We start from the raw sequence: 19,189 nt of genomic DNA, 5'->3' as shown, positions 1-19,189 counted from the left end.
TCGTCCCCGTCTCCTCCTGCCCTCAATCTTTCCCAGAATCAGGGTCTTTTCCAATGAGTCAGCTCTTTGCATCAGGTGGCCAAAGTACGGGAGTTCCAGTTTCAATATCAGTCCTTCCAATGAACACCAAGGACTGATCTCCTTTAGGATGGACTGGGTGGATCTCCTTGCAGTCCAAGGGACTCTCAAGAGTCTTCTCCAACACCACAGTACAAAAGCGTCAATCCTTAGGCACTCAGCCTTCTTTACAGTCCAACTCTCACATCCATACATGACCACTGGAAAAATCATAGCCTTGACTAGATGGACCTTTGTTGACAAAGTAATGTCTCTGCTTTTGAATATGCTGTCTAGGTTGGTCATAACCTTCCTTCCAAGGAGTAAGCATCTTTTAATTTCATGGCTGCAATCACCATCTGCAGTGATTTTGGAGCCCATAAAAATAAACTTAGCCACTGTTTCCACTGTTTCCCCATCTATTTGCCATGAAGTGATGGGACTGAATGCCATGGTCTTAGTTTTCTGAATGAATTATCTGTCTAGAACTCTGAAAAAGTATGCTGCTACACAGTCCCTTCTTGCTAAGGTTAAGATGTCTGTATCAAATTGGACCAAAGTTGTCTCCCTTCCAAGAATCTGTATTTGTTAAACTAAGTTACATGTTATTGGTAGAGTCATCAAATTGTAGAAATCAATGGTTCTTAACCGTGGGGTGAGTTTGCCTTCCACCAGACCTTGCAAGGGACACTTGGAAATATCTGAAGACATTTTTGGTTGCCTCAAGTGGAGTGGGGCAGGGGGAATTGCTACTGTCTCATGAGTAGAGGCCAGAGATGTTGCCAACATCCTATTGTGCACAGGAAAGTGCTCCCTCCACACAGGAAAGACCGATGTGGTCCAAAATGTCCAGTTTTTCTGCTATTGAGAAATTCTAGCATAAACTAAATGCCTAAGTGGCTGGCAGTCACAATTTGGGGTGTTTATATGGGTCATATATGCAGTGAACTCAATTTTTTAGGTCCAATTCTCCATGTTGTAAAATAGAAGGTATGAATCCCAGGTTAAATTGCAACTATCAGTGCAAATAAAAGCAGGTTAAAATAAATTTACCTTGAACTGTGAAACTTGTCAGCAAACAGATAGCATGAAGCTTGTGAAAGAGATATAAGATTAGAGAAAATAGGGTAAAATCATGAAAAAGTCTACTTTTACTGTGTATGTGAATCTCAGGTGTTTACTTTCAAAGTAACCAACTAAGTATTTTCCCTTATATCTTTTTTTTCATTTTTTAAATTAGAATATAATTGCTTTGAAATGTTGTGTTATTTTTTGCTTTACTTTTTAAAAATATAAATTTATTTAATTGAAGTGTAATTACTTTACAATATTGTAGTGGTTTTGCCATACATTGACATGAATCTGCCACGGTGTACATGTGTTCCCCATCCTGAACCCCCTCCCACCTCCCTCCCCATCCCATCCCTCTGGGTCATCCCAGTGCACCAGCCCCGAGCACCCTGTCTCATGCATCGAACCTGGACTGGCAATTGGTTTCACATATGATAATATACATGTTTCAATGTCATTCTCCCAAATCATCCCACACTCGCCCTCTCCCACAGAGTCCAAAAGACTGTTCTATACATCTGTGTCTCTTTTGCTGTCTCGCATACAGGGTTATCATTACCATCTTTCTAAATTCCATACATATGCATTAGTATACTGTATTGGTGTTTTTCTTTCTGGCTTATTTCACTCTGTATAATAGGCTCCAGTTTGATCCACTTCATTAGAACTGATTCAAATGTATTCTTTTTAATGGCTGAGTAATATTACATTGTGTATATATACCATGGCTTTCTTATCCATTCCTCTGCTGATGGACCTCTAGGTTGCTTCCATGTCCTGGCTATTATAAACAGTGCTGTGATGAACATTGAGGGTACGTGTGTCTCTTTCAATTCTGGTTTCCTCAGTGTGTATGCCCAGTAGTGGGATTGCTGGATCATATGGCAGTTCTATTTCCAGTTTTTTAAGGAGTCTCCACACTCTTCTCCATAGTGGCTGTACTAGTTGGCATTCCCACCAACAGTGTAAGAGGGTTCCCGTTTCTCCACACCCTCTCCAGGATTTATTGCTTGTAGACTTTTGGATAGCAGCCATTCTGACTGGCTTGAAATGGTACCTCATTGTGGTTTTGATTTGCATTTCTCTGATAATGAGTGATGTTGAGCATCTTTTCATATGTTTGTTAGCCAGCTGTATGTCTTCTTTGGAGAAATGTTTGTTTAGTTCTTTGGCCCAGTTTTTGATTGGGTCATTTATTTTTCTGGAATTGAGCTGCAGGTGTTGTTTGTATATTTTTGAGACTAATGCTTTGTCAGCTGCTTCATTTGCTATTATTTTTTCCCATTCTGAAGGCTGTCTTTTCACCTTGCTTATAGCTTTTTTGTTGTGCAAAAGCTTTTAAGTTTAATTAGGTCCCATTTGTTTATTTTTGCTTTTATTTCCAATATTCTGGGAGGTGGGTCATAGAGGATCCTGCTGTGATTTATGTCAGAGAGTGTTTTGCCTATGTTTTTCTCTAGGAGTTTTATAGTTTCTGGTCTTATGTTCAGATCGTTAATCCATTTTGAGTTTATTTTTGTGTATGGTGTTAGAAAGTCTTCTAGTTTCATTCTTTTACAAGTGGTTGACAAGTTTTCCCAGCACCACTTGTTAAAGAGATAGTCTCTTCTCCATTGTATATTCTTGCCTCCTTTGTCGTAGATAAAGTGTCCATAGGTGCTTGGATTTATCTCTGGGCTTTCTATTCTGTTCAATTAATCTATATTTCTGTCTTTGTGCCAGTACCATACTGTCTTGATGACTGTGGCTTTGTAGTAGAGCCTGACGTCAGGCAGGTTGATTCCTCCAGTTCCATACTTCTTTCTTAAGATTGCTTTGGCTATTCAAGCCTTTTTGTATTTCCACACAAATTGTGAAATTATTTGTTCTAACTCTGTGAAAAATACTGTTGGTAGCTTGATAGGGATTGCATTGAATCTATAGATTGCTTTGGGTAGTATACTCATTTTCACTATATTGATTCTTCCAATCCATGAACATGGTACATTTCTCCATCTATTTGTGTCCTCTTTGATTTCTTTCACCAGTGTTTTATAGTTTTCTATATATAGGACTTTTGTTTTTTTCAGTTCAGTTCAGTTCAGTTCAGTCACTCAGTCGTGTCCAACTCTTTGTGACCCCATGAACCACCACACGCCAAGCTTTCCTGTCCATCACCAACTCCTGGAGTCCACCCAAAATCATGTCCACCAAGTCGGCAATGCCATCCAGCCATCTCATCCTCCGCTATCCTCTTCTCCTCCTGCCCCCAATCTTTCCCAGCAGCAGGGTCTTTTCCAAGAGTCAGCTCTTCAGATCAGGTGACCAAAGTATTGGAGTTTCAGTTTCAATATCAGTCCTTCCAATGAACACCCAGGACTGATCTCTCCTAGGATGGACTGGTTGGATCTCCTTGCAGTCCAAGGGACTCTCAAGAGTCTTCTCCAACACCACTGTTCAAAAGCATCAATTCTTCGGCACTCAGCCTTCTTTATAGTCCAACTCTCACATACATACATGACCATTAAAAAAACCATAGCCTTGACTAGACGGGCCTTTGTTGACAAAGTAATGTCACAACTTACTTTGTTGTGACAAAGTAGGTTGGTCACAACTTTCCTTCCAAGGAGTAAGCGTCTTTTAATTTCATGGCTGCAATAACCATCTGCAGTGATTTTGGAACCCAGAAAAACTCAGCCACTGTTTCCACTGTTTCCCCATCTATTTCCCATAAAGTGATGGGACCGGATGCCATGATCTTAGTTTTCTGAATGTTGAGCTTTAAGCCAACTTTTTCACTCTCCTCTTTCATTTTCATCAAGAAACTCTTTAGTTTTTCTTCACATTCTGCCATAAGGATGGTGTCATCTGCATATCTGAGGTTATTGTTATTTCTCACTGTAATCGATATATTCCTAAGTAGTTTATTCTTTTCTTTGTAATGGTGAATGGAATTGTTTCCTTAATTTCTCTTTGTTTTCTCATTGTTAGTGTATAGGAATGCAAAGGATTTCTGTGTGTTAATTTCATATCCTGAAACTTTGCTATATTCATTGATTAACTCTAGTAATTTTCTGGTGGAGTCTTTAGGGTTTTTTATGTAGAGGATCATGTCATCTGCAAACAGTGCGAATTTTACTTCTTCTTTTCCAATATGGATTCCTTTTATTTCTTTTTCTGCTCTGATTGCTGTGGCCCAAACTTTCAAAACTATGTTGAATAGTAGTGGTGAGAGTGGGCACCCTTGTCTTGTTCCTGACTTCAGGGGAAATGCTTTCAATTTTTCACCATTGAGGAAAATGTTTGCTATGGGTTTGTCATATATAGCTTTTATTATGTTGAGGCATGTTCTTTCTATTTCTGCTTTCTTGAGGGTTTTTATCATAAATATATGTTGAATTTTGTCAAAGGCTTTCTCTGCATCTATTGAGATAATCATATGGTTTTTATCTTTCAATTGGTTAATGTAGTGTATTATGTTGATTAATTTGCAGATATTGAAGAATACCTGCATCCCTGGTATAAAGCCCACTTGGTCATGGTGTATGATCTTTTTAATGTGTTGTTGGATTCTGTTTGCTAGAATTTTGTTAAGGATTTTTGCATCTATGTTCATCAGTGATATTGGCCTGTAGTTTTCTTTTTTTGTGGCATCTTTGTCTGCTTTTGGTATTAAGGTGATGGTGGCCTCATAGAATGAGTTTGGAAGTTTACCTTCCTCTGCAATTTTCTGGAAGAGTTTGAGTAGGATAGGTGTTAGCTCTTCTTTAAATTTTTGGTAGAATTCATCTGTGAAGTCCTCTGGTCCTTGGCTTTTGTTTGCTGGAAGATTTCTGATTACAGTTTCAATTTCTGTGCTTGTGATGGGTCTGTTAAGATTTTCTATTTCTTCCTCGTTCAGTTTTGGGAAGTTGTACTTTTCTAAGAATTTGTCCATTTCTTCCAAGTTGTCCATTTTATTGGCATATAGTTGCTGATAGTAGTCTCTTATGATCTTTTGTATTTCTGTGTTGTCTGTTGTGATCTTTCCATTTTCATTTCTAATTTTGTTGATTTGGTTCTTCTCTCTTTATTTCTTGATGAGTCTGGCTAATGGTTTGTCAATTTTATTTATCTTGTCAAAGAACCAGCTTTTGCTTTTGTTGAGTTTTGCTATGGTCTCTTTTGTTTTTTTTGCATTTATTTCTGCCCTAATTTTTAAGATTTCTTTCCTTCTACTAACCCTGAGGTTCATAATTTCTTCCTTTTCAAGTTGCTTTAGTTGTAGAATTAGGTTATTTATTTGACTTTTTTCTTGTTTCTTGAGGTAAGCCTGTATTGTTATGAAACTTCCCCACTAGCACTGCTTTTACAGTGTCCCATAGGTTTTGGGTTGTTGTGTTTTCATTTTCATTCATTTCTATGCACATTTTGATTTCTTTTTTGATTTCTTCTGTGATTTGTTGGTTATTCAGCAGCATGTTGTTCAGCCTCCATATGTTGGAATTTTTAATAGTTGTTCTTCTGTCATTGACATCACAACTGAGTGACTTCACTTACCGCATTGTGGTCAGAAAAGACACTTGGAATGATTTCAATGTTTTTGAATTTACCAAGGCTAGATTTATGGCCCAGGATGTGATCTATCCTGGAGAAGGTTCCATGTGCACTTGAGAAAAAGGTGAAATTCATTGTTTTGGGATGAAATGTCTTATAGATATCAATTAGGTCTAACTGGTCTATTGTATTATTTAAAGTTTGTGTTTTCTTATTCATTTTCTATTTAGTTGATCTATCCATAGGTGTGAGTGGGGTATTAAAGTCTCCCACTATTATTGTGTTATTGTTAATTTCCCCTTTCATACTTGTTAGCATTTGTCTTACATATTGTGGTGCTCCTATGTTGGGTGCATATATATTTATAATTGTTATATCTTCTTCTTGGATTGATCCTTTGATCATTATGTAGTGTCTCTGTCTCTTTTCACAGCCTTTGTTTTAAAGTCTATTTTATCTGATATGAGTATTGCTACTCCTGCTTTCTTTTGGTCTCTATTTGTGTGGAATATCTTTTTCCAGCCCTTTACTTTCAGTCTGTATGTGTCCCTTGTTTTGTGGTGGGTCTCTTGTAGACAACATATATAGGGGTCTTGTTTTTGTATCCATTCAGCCAGTCTTTGTCTTTTGGCTGGGGCATTCAACCCATTAACATTTAAGGTAATTATTGATAAGTATGATTCTGTTGCCATTTACTTTGTTATTTTGGGTTCGAGTTTATACATCCTTTCTGTGTTTCCTGTCTAGAGAAGATCATATAGCATTTGTTAGAGAGCTGGTTTGGTGGTGCTGAATTCTCTCAGCTTTTGCTTGGCTGTAAAGCTTTTGATTTCTCCTTCGTATTTGAATGAGATCCTTGCTGGGTACAGTAATCTGGGCAGTAGGTTTTTTTTCTTTCATCACTTTATGTCCTACCATTCTCTTTTGTTTTGAAGAGTTTCTACTGAAAGATCAGCTGTTATCCTTATGGGAATCCCCTTGTGTGTTATTTGTTGTTTTTCCCTTGCTGCTTTTAATATTTGTTCTTTGTGTTTGATCTTTGTTTATTTGATTAACATATGTCTTGGGGTGTTTTGCCTTGGGTTTATCCTGTTTGGGACTCTCTGGATTTCTTGCACTTGGGTGACTATTTCCTTCCCCATTTTAGAAAAGTTTTCAACTATTATCTCCTCAAGTATTTTCTCTGGTCTTTCTTTTTGTCTTCTTCTTCTGGGTCTCCTATGATTTGAATGTTGGGGTGTTTAACATTGTCCCAGAGGTCTCTGAGGTTGTCCTCATTTCTTTTAACTATTTTTTTTTTCTTTTTATCCTCTCTGTTTCATTTAGTTCTACCACTCTATCTTCTACCTCATTTATCCTATCTTCTGCCTCTGTTATTCTACTGTTGGTTCCATCCAGAGTGTTTTTGATCTCATTTTTTGCATTGTTCATTATATATTGATTCTTTATTTCTTCTAGGTCCTTGTTAAACATTTATTGCGTCTTCTCAATCCTTGTCTCCAGACTATTTATCTGTAACTCCATTTTTTTTTTCAATATTTTGGATCATTTTCACTATCATTATTCAGAGTTCTTTATCATGTAGACTCCCTATCTCTTCCTCTTTGGTTTGGTTTGGTAGGCATTTATCCTGTTCCTTTACCTCCTGAGTATTTCTCTGCAGTAGGTTATAAAAATGAAAATTAAAGGAGTAATAGAAGACTTAAAAAAAATTTTTTTTAATGATAATAGTAAAAGTATATCTAGGACATTCTCTGGATCTGTTGCAGACAGGGTGGGGTCAGTTCATTTTCAGATAGTTCCTTGATCCAGCTTATATTTCTCAAGATTTACAGGCCCCTGTCTATGTAGTTGGTGCTAACTACAGGGTTTGAATCTATTACACCTGTCACTTCCAAAGCAGTTCCCTCTATTTATTTTAGCTTCTGCTTCTGTTAGGTCCATACCATTTCTGTCCTTTTTCGAGCCGATCTTTGCATGAAATGTTCCCTTGGTATCTCTAACTTTCTTAAAGAGATCTCTAGTCTTTCCCATTCTGTTATTTTTCTCTATTTCTTTGCATAGATCGCTGAGGAAGGCTTTCTTATCTCTTCTTGCTATTCTTTGGAACTCTGCTTTCAGATGCTTATATCTTTCCTTTTCTCCTTTGCTTTTCGTTTCTCTATCAGATCTAGTCCCTTAAGTCTATCTCTCACTTCCACTGCATAATCATAAGGGATTTGATTTAGGTCATCCTGAATGGTCTAGTGGTTTTCCCTACTTTCTTACATTTCAGTCTGAATTTGGCAATAAGGAGTTCATGATCTGAGCCACAGTCAGCTCCTGGTCTTGTTTTTGCTGACTGTATAGAACTTCTCCATCTTTGGCTGCAAAGAATATAATCAATGTGATTTTGGTGTTGTCCATCTGGTGATGTCCATGTGTAGATTCTTCTCTTGTGCTGTTGGAAGAGGGTGTTTGCTATGACCAGTGCTTTCTCTTGGCAAAACTCTACTAGCCTTTGCCCTACTTCATTCTGTATTCCAAGGCCAAATTTGCCTATTATCCCAGGTGTTTCTTGACTTCCTACTTTTGCATTCCAGTCCCCTATATGAAAAGGACATCTTTTTTGGGTGTTAGTTCTAAAAGGTCTTGTAGGTCTTCACAGAACCTTTCAACTTCAGGTTCTTCAGTGTTACTGGTTGGGGCATAGGCTTGGGTTACTGTGATACTGAATGGTTTGCCTTGGAAATAAACAGAGATAGTTCTGTCATTCACCTGAATTTAACTTTTCTCAAACCTTGAGTTAACCAATGCATTTTTCTTATGGAAATGTTTGTCCTAAGCTCTGTTTATGTACTATGTATTTACCCTAGACTCTATCTTCAAGCGGGTTCTGCCTGAGACTCAGAAGAGACTTGACAAACCAGTATGTTTTACTCATACATTGTTCTCCTAATCTGTGTTAATGAAACTAGCTTGTAAAAGAATACTAAGTCAGTTAGGGTCACAGTTTGACTCAAACATCATTTGTAAGTTAATCACACCAAGTTTACCAATATAAATTTTACTGATTGATTTATTTTACTGTCCAGATTTCTGTAAGAATTTAGCTTTCTTTATGAGAAAATTAGCAGAAACCAAGCAAATAGGGCAGCACCTCATAGTCAGGAAGATATTATATATTCACAGGTATGTTTAGAACATTCTGTACTTGGAACGTTGTAATAGTCTCTGAGGACACGGAGTGAACTAGACATAGTCCATGCATCTTACAAAACCTGAGGTAAAAGGGACTGTAAGACAAAAACCATCAAATACATAATTTCAAGTATATAAAATCACATATATTATATAATATAAATATATAATATATATAAATAGATACAAAACTATATATCTTCAAAATTATATAAAATTACAAGGAGAAATTGATGACAAACATATGATATTGCTTATACATGGAATCTAAAAAAAAGGGTACAAATGAACATATCTACAAAACTGAAATAGAGTCATAGATTTGAAGTCAAACTTATGGTTACCAGGTGGTAAAGGGGTGTAAAGAGGAGTAGAGGGATAAATTGGGGCACTGAAACTGACATATATGCGCCACTCTCTCTAAAATAGATAATTGGTAAGGAATAATGCATTGCCCAGGGAAACTCTATACTGTGTTAATTCCTATGGGGAAAGAATCTAAAAAAGAGTGCATACATGTACATATAGAGTTGATTCACTCTGCTGTACACCTGAAATTAACACAATTTTCATTGGACTATAGTTGTAGATCAAAATTTTTAAAAAAAGAAGAAGAAAACGAGAAGCACACCACTAAGATGGGAGAAATGGAAGCACTGGGTTGGCCAAAAATGTCACTTGGATTTTCTATTCTGTAAGATCTTATTCACTGGACAACCCAATACATAAAGACAGAAGATGCATTATAAATTGCTATTTAGTCCATTTTTGGACTCATCGGTACAGTGCAGCTGATACTCTAAAAATCTAAAACATTCTGTTTCTAAAACTCAGTCATACATAAACATTTGTGAGATTGGGTATCACATGGGTAATGAGTGGTGGTAATTCAGTATTTGTGATTTAAATGGGGTGAAAGCAGGATTTTTAAAATCCATTAAAGTGTAAAAAACATATTGGTATTTGTTTATAGGTATAATGTTTACTTAGCACACTGCAATTTAAAACAGAAACACTGAGAATTAAAGTGTAAAAGGCACCTTTACAGTATTTCTAATGCCTTAAAATACAGAATCTAAAATAAAGATTAGTCTTAGTAATTTTTAAAATTTTTTGGCTGCCCCAGATCTTAGTTGCAGCATGTGGGATCTTTGATTCATTTCATCATATAAAATCTAGTTTGTTTGTTTGTTTTTCTTCCAATTTCATGATTTCTTTCGTTTCCTACTTATCGTGCTAAATGGAGAATTTATTATTACTGGAGCAAAATCCCACATGCCACAGCTAAAGATTCCACATGAGGTACATCTGATTCACTTTGTTGCACAGCATGTAGAATCTTTAGTTGCTGCAAGTGGGACCTCTTGCTTGCAGAATGCAAGTTCTAGTTCCCTGACCAGGGATCCAGCAGTCCCCTTGCACTGGCAGCAGAGTCTCAGCCACTGGGCCACCAGGGAAATCCCTAGTATTAGTAGTGTTAAAAATTTCTCTCTATATGTGTTTTCTTAATTTAATTAATTATTAATTTTTGGCGGCACTGGGCCGTCACTGCAGTGTGTGGATTTTTCATTGTGGTGCCGTCTCCTGCAGTGGAGCACAGGCTCTAGGCGTGAGGTTTCAGTAGCTGCAGCACTCAGGCTCATAGTTGTGGCTCACGGGCTCTGGAGATCGGGCTCAGTAGCTGTGGCACAAGAGCCTAGCTGCTCTGTGGTGCATAGAATCTTCCTGGACCAGGGTTGGAGCCCGTGTCCGCTGCATTGGCAGGCAGATTTTTATCCACTGTGCCACCAGGGAAGTCCAAAAAAGTGACCATGTACATTTGGAACTGACAGTAAGGGAATTTTGAATGTGTTAACCATTTGTAACATTTCTCATTGGTTATTAAAATAATTTTGCATGGTTTCAGCTATCATAGTCATTTTTATGGTCCCATGTGTGCAAATAAAGTGCCATTTGTGTGGGAAAAAGGGAATTCTTTCATATTTATGGGTTCAAAACATAAACATCAACTCATATTATTTAACACCTACCTAATTTAATATTCAAAGGCTACATGCTGTTTGTTGCAACGTTTCTATACCACCTGGCTCCCCTCCTTGCCTCCTTGGACAGGTTTCTTAGGGTTATTTGAGATGCTCTCTCTCTGGCTTAAGTTCTAAAAGTTCCCACCAAATAAAACATAACCCTTGTAACCCAGGAAGGGTTAATTTTTACTCCACACAGGATCTGTTTCTGTGACTTTAACTCTCATTTCACTGCTTTTGTTATTACAGGCATACGCAAGGGCCTGCCTCAGGGAGCCCTGCCTGCCCCACTTCTGCCTGCCTCTTGGGCTAGGGTGCCTTAGTTTGGCTCACAGGGAGAGAGTCTGACTCCTCTCATCTGTGAAGGACCATGACATTCCTGTTCTTTATGTGGGAAATGGCACCCCTCCTCTGCTGCTTACCAGCACGACTGAGAAATTCATATTTGGAGGCCAGAACTACAGATGTTCAGATTACCTGCCCCTTGTTCCAAACTTCTACATAACCTGACTCCTCCTCCCTCTCCTCAGAGCAGTTTTTATGGGGTTACATGAGACATTGTCTCCCAGGCTTGAAGCCCTAAAAATTCCCATCGAATAAAAGGTAACTCTCAACATTAAGTTGTATGTATTTTTTCAGTCTGCAAACTTTTGTTTGAATTTTATTTGTTATTAGTCTCATGTCAATTTAATTCTTAAACCAGAAGAGCAGAGGAAAATGTCTTCCTCCCTTACACTCTCCTGTGGTGTATCCTCTTCCTGTCTCTCTCTAAATTCACATGGCTTTTATATTGCACTCTGAACACAATAGCCTTTAAATTTCTAGTTTGAAAAATGGTGTGAGAAATTATGTCACAGAAAAACAGAGAAGTGAATCATATTACAGGTCTACTGGTTTTAACTTTAATTTCATGTACTAGAAAACTTAATTTTCAGAAACAGTTTAAATAAAAAAAATAGATTTCACATTTGCATTGGTCAAATTGCTTCAGCTACATAAGCACTTGGTTTGCTAGTAAAATATTAATGTTCCTTAAGAACTTTCTTATCAGTAAACATGAACCCTGTGACCCAGGAACTTCAATATCCTGTTGTCCCAGATAAAAAATAAAGTGCAGGGAGAGGAGATAAGGAAAGAAGAAGAAGAAAATTTTTATTTTAGCAGAAATTAGACATATAGCAAAAGGAATTCCTTTTCTTGGACTAAAGTACAAATGTGCATGAACTACCTTCTTTTTCTCATTAAACTTGCTATAAAATAAAAATGCTAAAGTATTTGTTGGTAGATGGATTTAGCCTCTATTCCTACCCTGAACCACCACATCTGTCGTTTTAAGGTCCCATATATGCAAAAAAAGTGCTGTTTGTATAGAAAAAAGGGAATTCATTAATATTTATGGGTTCAAAACATAAACATCAACTCATTTAACACCTACTTAATTTAGAATCTCACTCTTCCAAATCCCTATCTCATTCAAGTATAGCTTGCTTCTGTGCGGTTAACAAACACTATGAATAAATATTGCTGATATTTTTGGCAAGCAAGCAATAGAGCAACTGTTTATAATGTATATATATAAACATTTATAATAAAATATTTATATATAAACAATTTTTAATGCATCTCTTAGGGATGGTGTGTGAAATTCCCTAAAAACGCCTTGAAGAATTTAAGGACATGCAGACGTTATTTGTTTGCTGCAAATCCATTTTCTATCTGTATAACTTCTGGCACTGCTAACTCCAAGGTCATTCAGGTAGCCACGTTCCCCATCTCCTGTGATGATGAACCTAAAACCAAACACAAAAATGTTAAAAAAGCATAGGCTGGACATCTACATTTATTCCTCCTCTATGATCTTTAGCACCCCAACTCCAGGTATTTTTAATGTGGACAAGAGAAAAATGAAAATCTGTTGCTCATAAGGCTTCTGAGTAAGTATATACCATTTCTGTATTCAGTTCCTTTTATATTCTCAAAGTCGCTACTGGAATATTGGAAGATTATCATCATCCATCCCAAAGTCAGTTATGTTATAGACTAGGTATTTAACTAGGGCTCACTGTTGTAGCCAAGTGAACTGCTGCCATGGGTGGTGATAAAACAAATTGTCACATACTGAAATATCGGTAAGTCATTCTGGCTTATACATCACTTAACTTGAATATTATGCTATAAAATAGTCTGTTTGTGACATATTAAAAATCTACTCAGTTTAAATGCTAGGCGGGGGGGGTGGGAAATATAGGATTGACTTCTTTACATGCTATACAATGGCATTTGGATTTTGGCTCCATGTAAAACTTTCCATCTTCATTCTTTCTGGTTCTGCATTAAAGCAAAATTGTCTTAGAAATCCCATATGTTATGACTTCTGAGAAATGGAAGATTTCCTGCCATAACAGTAAGCAAAGGATCCCACAGTAATCAGCAAAGCAGCCACCACAGAATGGTGAGCTGGTGAGCCCTGAGGAAACTCAGGAAGGGAAGAAATCCCTCCTTCTAGTAGCTCTCAGACTGCAGCCACTCCCTGTGCTGAGCCCTGAAGGAACTCAGGATATGAAAACACAGGATACTGGCCCCAGATAGTTGAGGTGCATATCAAAGGAATGATTTCAGTGAGATCAGACTTTTGCATCTTCCCATACATAGAAAAGTGCTAAATTCCTTAACCTGGGATATCTGGTTTTCTTTAATTTACAAAGGTCTGTCTGTACCATAATAAACATCCACTGTACATCTACATTAATTATTAATCAAAAGGGCACACTGACCAGAAGTAAAGAATGTCCAAAGTAAAAATAAAGTTTAAACGTCCCTCTTCTTGAGACACCAATGCTGGTCCTGCTTCGATGATAAGACTCCCTTCCCAGCTGCCAATGCCGTATTGACCCACCATGTACTTGCTGGTCTATTCTTTTTTTTTTTTTTTAAAGCAAAACCTTGAAGGAATGTAACTCTGAAATGTAACTCTGACTTGTTTAATATTCTCTTTTCTGACAAGATATAAAACAGGGCCAGAAACCCTGTTTCTCTGAAGCAGTTTCTCAGAGTAAATCTGGGAAGTGGGCTTCTGGGCTAGTCCTCAACTTGGCTCAAATAAAACTCTTTTCTATTCTTATTTTTGATCGTTTACTGATTATTTTAATTATATCACATGATATATCACACATGATTTTCAGTGTTCTCCTGACCTGTTTCATACATGTGTGAAAATAAACATATGTGCTTACTAGTAAATTCTTAAATGGGCTTAGCTTTGATTGCGGGAAGTGATTGCCCCTTCTATATGCTCCAAAGTAATGGTTACATTGAAAACATTCCCACTGAAGTGTTCACAACCCAAGATGTGTTCCTAAGTTCCTTCCAGGGATAAATTATCACAGGAGGGATTCCCACTGGTTCTCTGATGACCTTCCTTTCAGGAATGGACAGGGCAGCGGGCAGAGTGGACTGAGGGTCTGTGGATACCAACTCTTCAGTGGCTTTCCAAGATGGTAGGATCCCAGAGTACCTCAGCTGCTCTCTCTACATTCTAAATACGGATTTCAGCACAGTTAAAGTCAGTGGGTGAAAGCGGAAGAACTATGTCCAGTGTCGTCATCATGCTAAAGATTTCAATTAAAAACATGATACGTAAAGTTTTCCCAAAGTCACAGATAATAAACAGAAGAGCATACAAAGGATTTCTATTTTATACCTCATAGTGCAGCAAACTTTCCATGATATTAAATTTACCTTCCCATAAATACAACTCACACCCATATGCACATAGAATAGAAGGCAGTCTAAAACTTACGAGGCATTATATTTAGAGTTGTCTGTCCACTTCCAAGCATGATGTGATGATTCTCTGCTAAGGCCAATCCAATGGTCAAAAATGCCTTTGTATCTTCTCAGAAAGTTCTATTATAAAACACAGAAAGCAAAAACACATGTCTCCTTCATTTTACCCTTGAGTCCTCTTCCCCCCAGCCTTCTCTCTTTGGATGACAGCCTGGTAAGATTGAGAAGCTTAGACATTGAAGGGAGAAGACTAGTGCCCAGTTCTCAGCTTAAGTCACACAAATGTCTCTGATCCTAAATTACATTAAAGTGATCACACATCTCAATTTGACTGGGAAAGTCCCAGGTTATGCCTGTGGTTCCAACATAATATTGTCCCTTTCACTCCCCAAAATGTCCCAACTTGGATGATAAATTACATGATTACCATACTTCTTTTTACAATGGAAACAATATATCTAATTTGAAGATTAACTATGAGGATTACATGACAGAATGTGTCCAAATCGTCTCACAGGGTTCCAGGCAGAGAACATACCCAAGAAATATCAGGCACTAATATGCACTCTAGGCCCCCAAGTCTGCCTGGAATGGGATCCTTCCTCTTCTTTCAGCTGTCACCCTGTGAGGCCTATATCCTTCTCAGGGGCTAAGTATTTAACAAAGAACATGATCCAAAAATATTACTTACCAACTCCTCCTCAGTTTCAAACTGAGCAAGAACAGCTCCCACTGAAGTACAGGATATCTGACTCAATGTCCAATTCTTTGAGTCTTCAGAAAAATAAAAACATTTACTCCCAAATCCAATCCATCCTTTTGGGCAGCTGACATACAGAATGAGTAAGTCTGTCTCTCTGCTTCTCACTAAAAGTTGGACAGACACAGTGAAGCATAACAAATAAATTTTCTCATCCATTTTATCTATTTTTCCGCTTACCATCCTGAGGTCAGTCTTTTTTTTCCATATGTATATATACATAGATACACGGGTGTACATGTATATGTAGGTACAGTATAACTAAATTCCAAAATGAGGGGTTTGAAGAAAAGCATGCCAAAGAACAGCTAGACTCTTGTACTTTTATGGCCTTGGCTAATAGCATTTTGTTTTTCTTAAAATCTGAAAAGGGGCTACTTTCTATAGGTAGACAGATTCTTAGAAATGTCTTCCAAGCCCAAACTCTGTTTTTCCCAAAGAATAGTTTTTCTTTATATGTGTATTGGCACCATTCATTACATATAGATTTGTGGAACCAGCTCTCTGCTTCTCACTAAAAGTTGGACAGACACAGTGAAGCATAACAAATAAATTTTCTCATCCCTTTTACCTATTACTCCACTTACCATCCTGAGGTTGGTCTTTTTTTATATATATAACATATGTATGTATGTACATATATACACATATGTGTTCATATATGTAAGTAGAGCAAAACTAAATTCCAAAATGAGGAGTTTGAAGAAAAACATGGCCAAATATAAACTAGACTCTTGTACTTTTATGGCTGTGCAAACAGCATTTTGTTTTTCTTAAAATCTGAACAGGACCTACTTTCTATAGGCAGACTGATTGTTAGAAACGTCTTCCATGCCCAATGCGTTTGTTTATCAGAATGCACAGTTTTACTTTATATGTATTTTGGCACCATCCATTACACAATTTCATATTATTTTGCTTCCAGAGTCATATTCTCAGATGCTTGTCTATGTACTAAACACTCTTTATGGAGGCCACCCAACTCTGGGTTATATGCAGAATTGCTGAGCTGTAATGAATATTACTTTGCCAACAAAGGTCCATCTAGTCAAGGCTATGGTTTTTCCTGTGGTCATGTATGGATGTGAGAGTTGGACTGTGAAGAAAGCTGAGCCCCAAGAATTGATGCTTTTGAACTGTGGTGTTGGAGAAGACTCTTGAGAGTCCCTTGGACTGCAAGGAGATCCAACCAGTCCTTCCTAAAGGAGATCAGTCCTGGGTGTTCTTTGGAAGGATTGATGCTGAAGCTGAAACTCCAGTACTTTGGCCACCTCATGCGAAGAGTTGATTCATTGGAAAAGACTCTGATGCTGGGAGGGATTGGGGGCAGGAGGAGAAGGGGACGACAGAGGATGAGATGGCTGGATGGCATCATGGACTCGATGGACGTGAGTCTGAGTGAACTCCCGGAGCTGGTGATGGACAGGGAGGCCTGGCGTGCTATGATTCATGGGGTCGCAAAGAGTCGGACACGATTGAGTGACTGAATTGAACTGAACTGAATGAACTTCCAACTAATATCTCTAATGCCTCGTTAAATGCTACCAGCTTTAACCATTTATAAAATACCAACTGCTAGTTAGTGTGTGGAAAAGTGATTGTACTTTGCTGCTTGCCAAAAGAGCAGACTTCTCTGAGATCTCTTTTCTTTTTTTGGTTTCTTGGAAAATGCAACATTGAGATCTGTGGTCGCTTGCTGAGTGCAAGCTAGTGGTAGTTGTTACCACTAGCTTAGTGTAGTAATCTAATAAATGATTTTATTAGATTGAGAATTTGCCTTGGAAAGATGTTCTGTGAAAAACTAACATATGAATATATATAGATATATAATATATATCTATATATATATTTTTTTATATGGTGACTTTTTCCCCTGAGGTCAGTCTTAAAGTACATATTGTACATTTGATTGTTGCCTCCCAGAGTCATCACTAACAGTCTTATCTCAGGCACAAAAGCCATCATCCACTGATCTTCAAGCACAGAATCTGTGCATCTCTCTTCTCAGGGGTCCATGGAGAGTAGTGGTTTTAAGGAAATCAATTTCTGTGGCATTTAATTCCTGTAGTACGCTTTCTTAGCATCATACAGATTTCCTTTTCCCCACATCTTCCTTAATATCAGTCCTTCTTACTCTTGACAAAAGAAAGGCAAACTCCTTACCTTTCCTAGATTTTACTATGCTACATCTCTTAGGGGTATAAAACCTTCTAGTAGACAAAACATGGCATAGTTCAACTATTGATTTTAGTACCACAATACGATGTAGTATTTCCAGTGTCTCTGGAAATGCTCCTTTATATGTATTTCTGTTAAATATGTATAAAAATATTTGGGCCCTTGTTAGATGCTCTGAAACCAGCAAGATATCAGAGTATAGGCTATGGGAAGAATAAGTGTTTTTCCTTCATAACCTCACTTTTTCCTCCCTTATGCAATCTGATAGGAAATATTGTTGGTTCAACTTTCGAGATAGATTGTGCCACCAGGTCCCACCTCCACTGTTATCACCAGGGCCAAGCCATGGTCCCCTCTGGTGTGGATTTCTATAAGGTTACTCTAGTAGGTGTTCCCAAAGTCTAACTTTTCTTCCAACAGTCAAAATGGTTTTATTCTAATGAAATTTAGATCATGGCATTCCTCTCCTACAATTTCCCTTTTCCTGGTACCCCCCACTGCACTCAGATTAAAAGCTCAAGTCTTTACCTGCCTCATTAGGTGTGACCTCCCTGACCCCCAGCCCGTTACTCTTCCTCATTCCCACCTTGCTTCAGCTGTAGAAGTCTCCATGCTGTTCCCCAAACCTACCAAGAGATTCTTCCTTTCATTCTACTTGTTCCTGCCATCTGGAGTGCTTTCTCCACATAGCCACATGGCTCCTTCATCTCCTTCAAGTGTGCTGAAAAGTCATCTTGTCAAGGAGGCTTACCCTGGACACTTATATTCATGTCAATCTGTTACCTTATATTAGAATATCTGCATCTTCCTGCTATTAATAGAATAGGAGTTCCCTGGGAATATTTTATGTTTTCTTTACTGATATACCTCAAACATATCACACACCCTGGCACATAATGGAGCTCAGTAAATACTTATTGACAATGTGAATATGCAAAGAATATGGTACAGTTTGGAGAACAGGGAACTCACCTGCCAGAAGAGCAGAAAGTGTCACCAAATATAGAGCTACAAGTATAAAAATAATCAGGATGCAGCAGCAAAACTTGGCAGGTGTAACAGGAGATATAATTGCTAGGCATTTCTTTCAGAGATCTTTATCTATAAATAGAAATGTCACAATCTCAATTTTATGGAAGCATTAAAAGAAAAACTTAAATTTATCACAGAATCAACATGTAAAATCCACTGTACCTCACCTCCCCTATTGCCAAAATCTCTCACCAAAGGTCCAAGTCCAGGAGAGATGGCCATGGCCTAAAAACGACCCAGAGATAAGAGAAACAGTATTTTTCCCCTGGAGAGTCTTCCAGTTATTCTAAGAAGAGCTAATAAGAGAGTAAGAGACAGACAGACTAGAAATCAGAATGAAAATGAAACATGCACACAATCCAGATTTACCTCCACAAATAACAAATTTGGTTAGAAGTTCTAAGAGGAACATTAAAAAACTAATCAATATAATTCATCACATTAACAGAACAAGAGAAGAGCAAGGATAAGACCATCGATATAGACATAAAAGGAGAAGGAAATGGCAACCCACTCTAGTATTCTTGCCTAGAGAATGCAGCGGACAGAGGAGCCTGGTGGGCTGCTGTCCGTAAGGTCGCCCAGA

General features: G+C 37.8%; 1 protein-coding gene across 1 annotated transcript; it reads right to left on the bottom strand.

Moving 5' to 3' along the window:
• Positions 1–8,789: 8,789 nt before the first annotated feature.
• On the bottom strand, positions 8,790–18,825 carry LOC133248771 (C-type lectin domain family 2 member D11-like). Its single transcript, XM_061419079.1, has 5 exons — positions 18,796–18,825; positions 18,544–18,655; positions 15,325–15,500; positions 14,647–14,753; positions 8,790–12,637 (listed from the first exon to the last, which is right to left on the bottom strand). The coding sequence occupies exons 1-5, from the start codon at positions 18,823–18,825 to the stop codon at positions 12,517–12,519; spliced, it is 546 nt and encodes a 181-aa protein (XP_061275063.1). The 3' UTR covers positions 8,790–12,516.
• Positions 18,826–19,189: the final 364 nt, after the last annotated feature.

This window comes from Bos javanicus, chromosome 5, assembly GCF_032452875.1.
Source record: "Bos javanicus breed banteng chromosome 5, ARS-OSU_banteng_1.0, whole genome shotgun sequence".
In the NCBI taxonomy this organism is placed as follows: domain Eukaryota; kingdom Metazoa; phylum Chordata; class Mammalia; order Artiodactyla; family Bovidae; genus Bos; species Bos javanicus.
This window is presented reverse-complemented; position numbering and strand designations above follow the sequence as displayed.

Excerpts from the sequence above, each read along its gene's own strand:
- LOC133248771 (XM_061419079.1), bottom strand. The coding sequence starts at position 18,825 with ATGGCCATCTCTCCTGGACTTGGACCTTTG. Across the intron at positions 18,656-18,795 it reads CTCCTGGACTTGGACCTTTG|AAATGCCTAGCAATTATATC; the intron begins GTGAGAGATTTT and ends GATCTCTGAAAG. Across the intron at positions 12,638-14,646 it reads AACTCTAAATATAATGCCTC|GTTCATCATCACAGGAGATG; the intron begins GTAAGTTTTAGA and ends GTTTGGTTTTAG.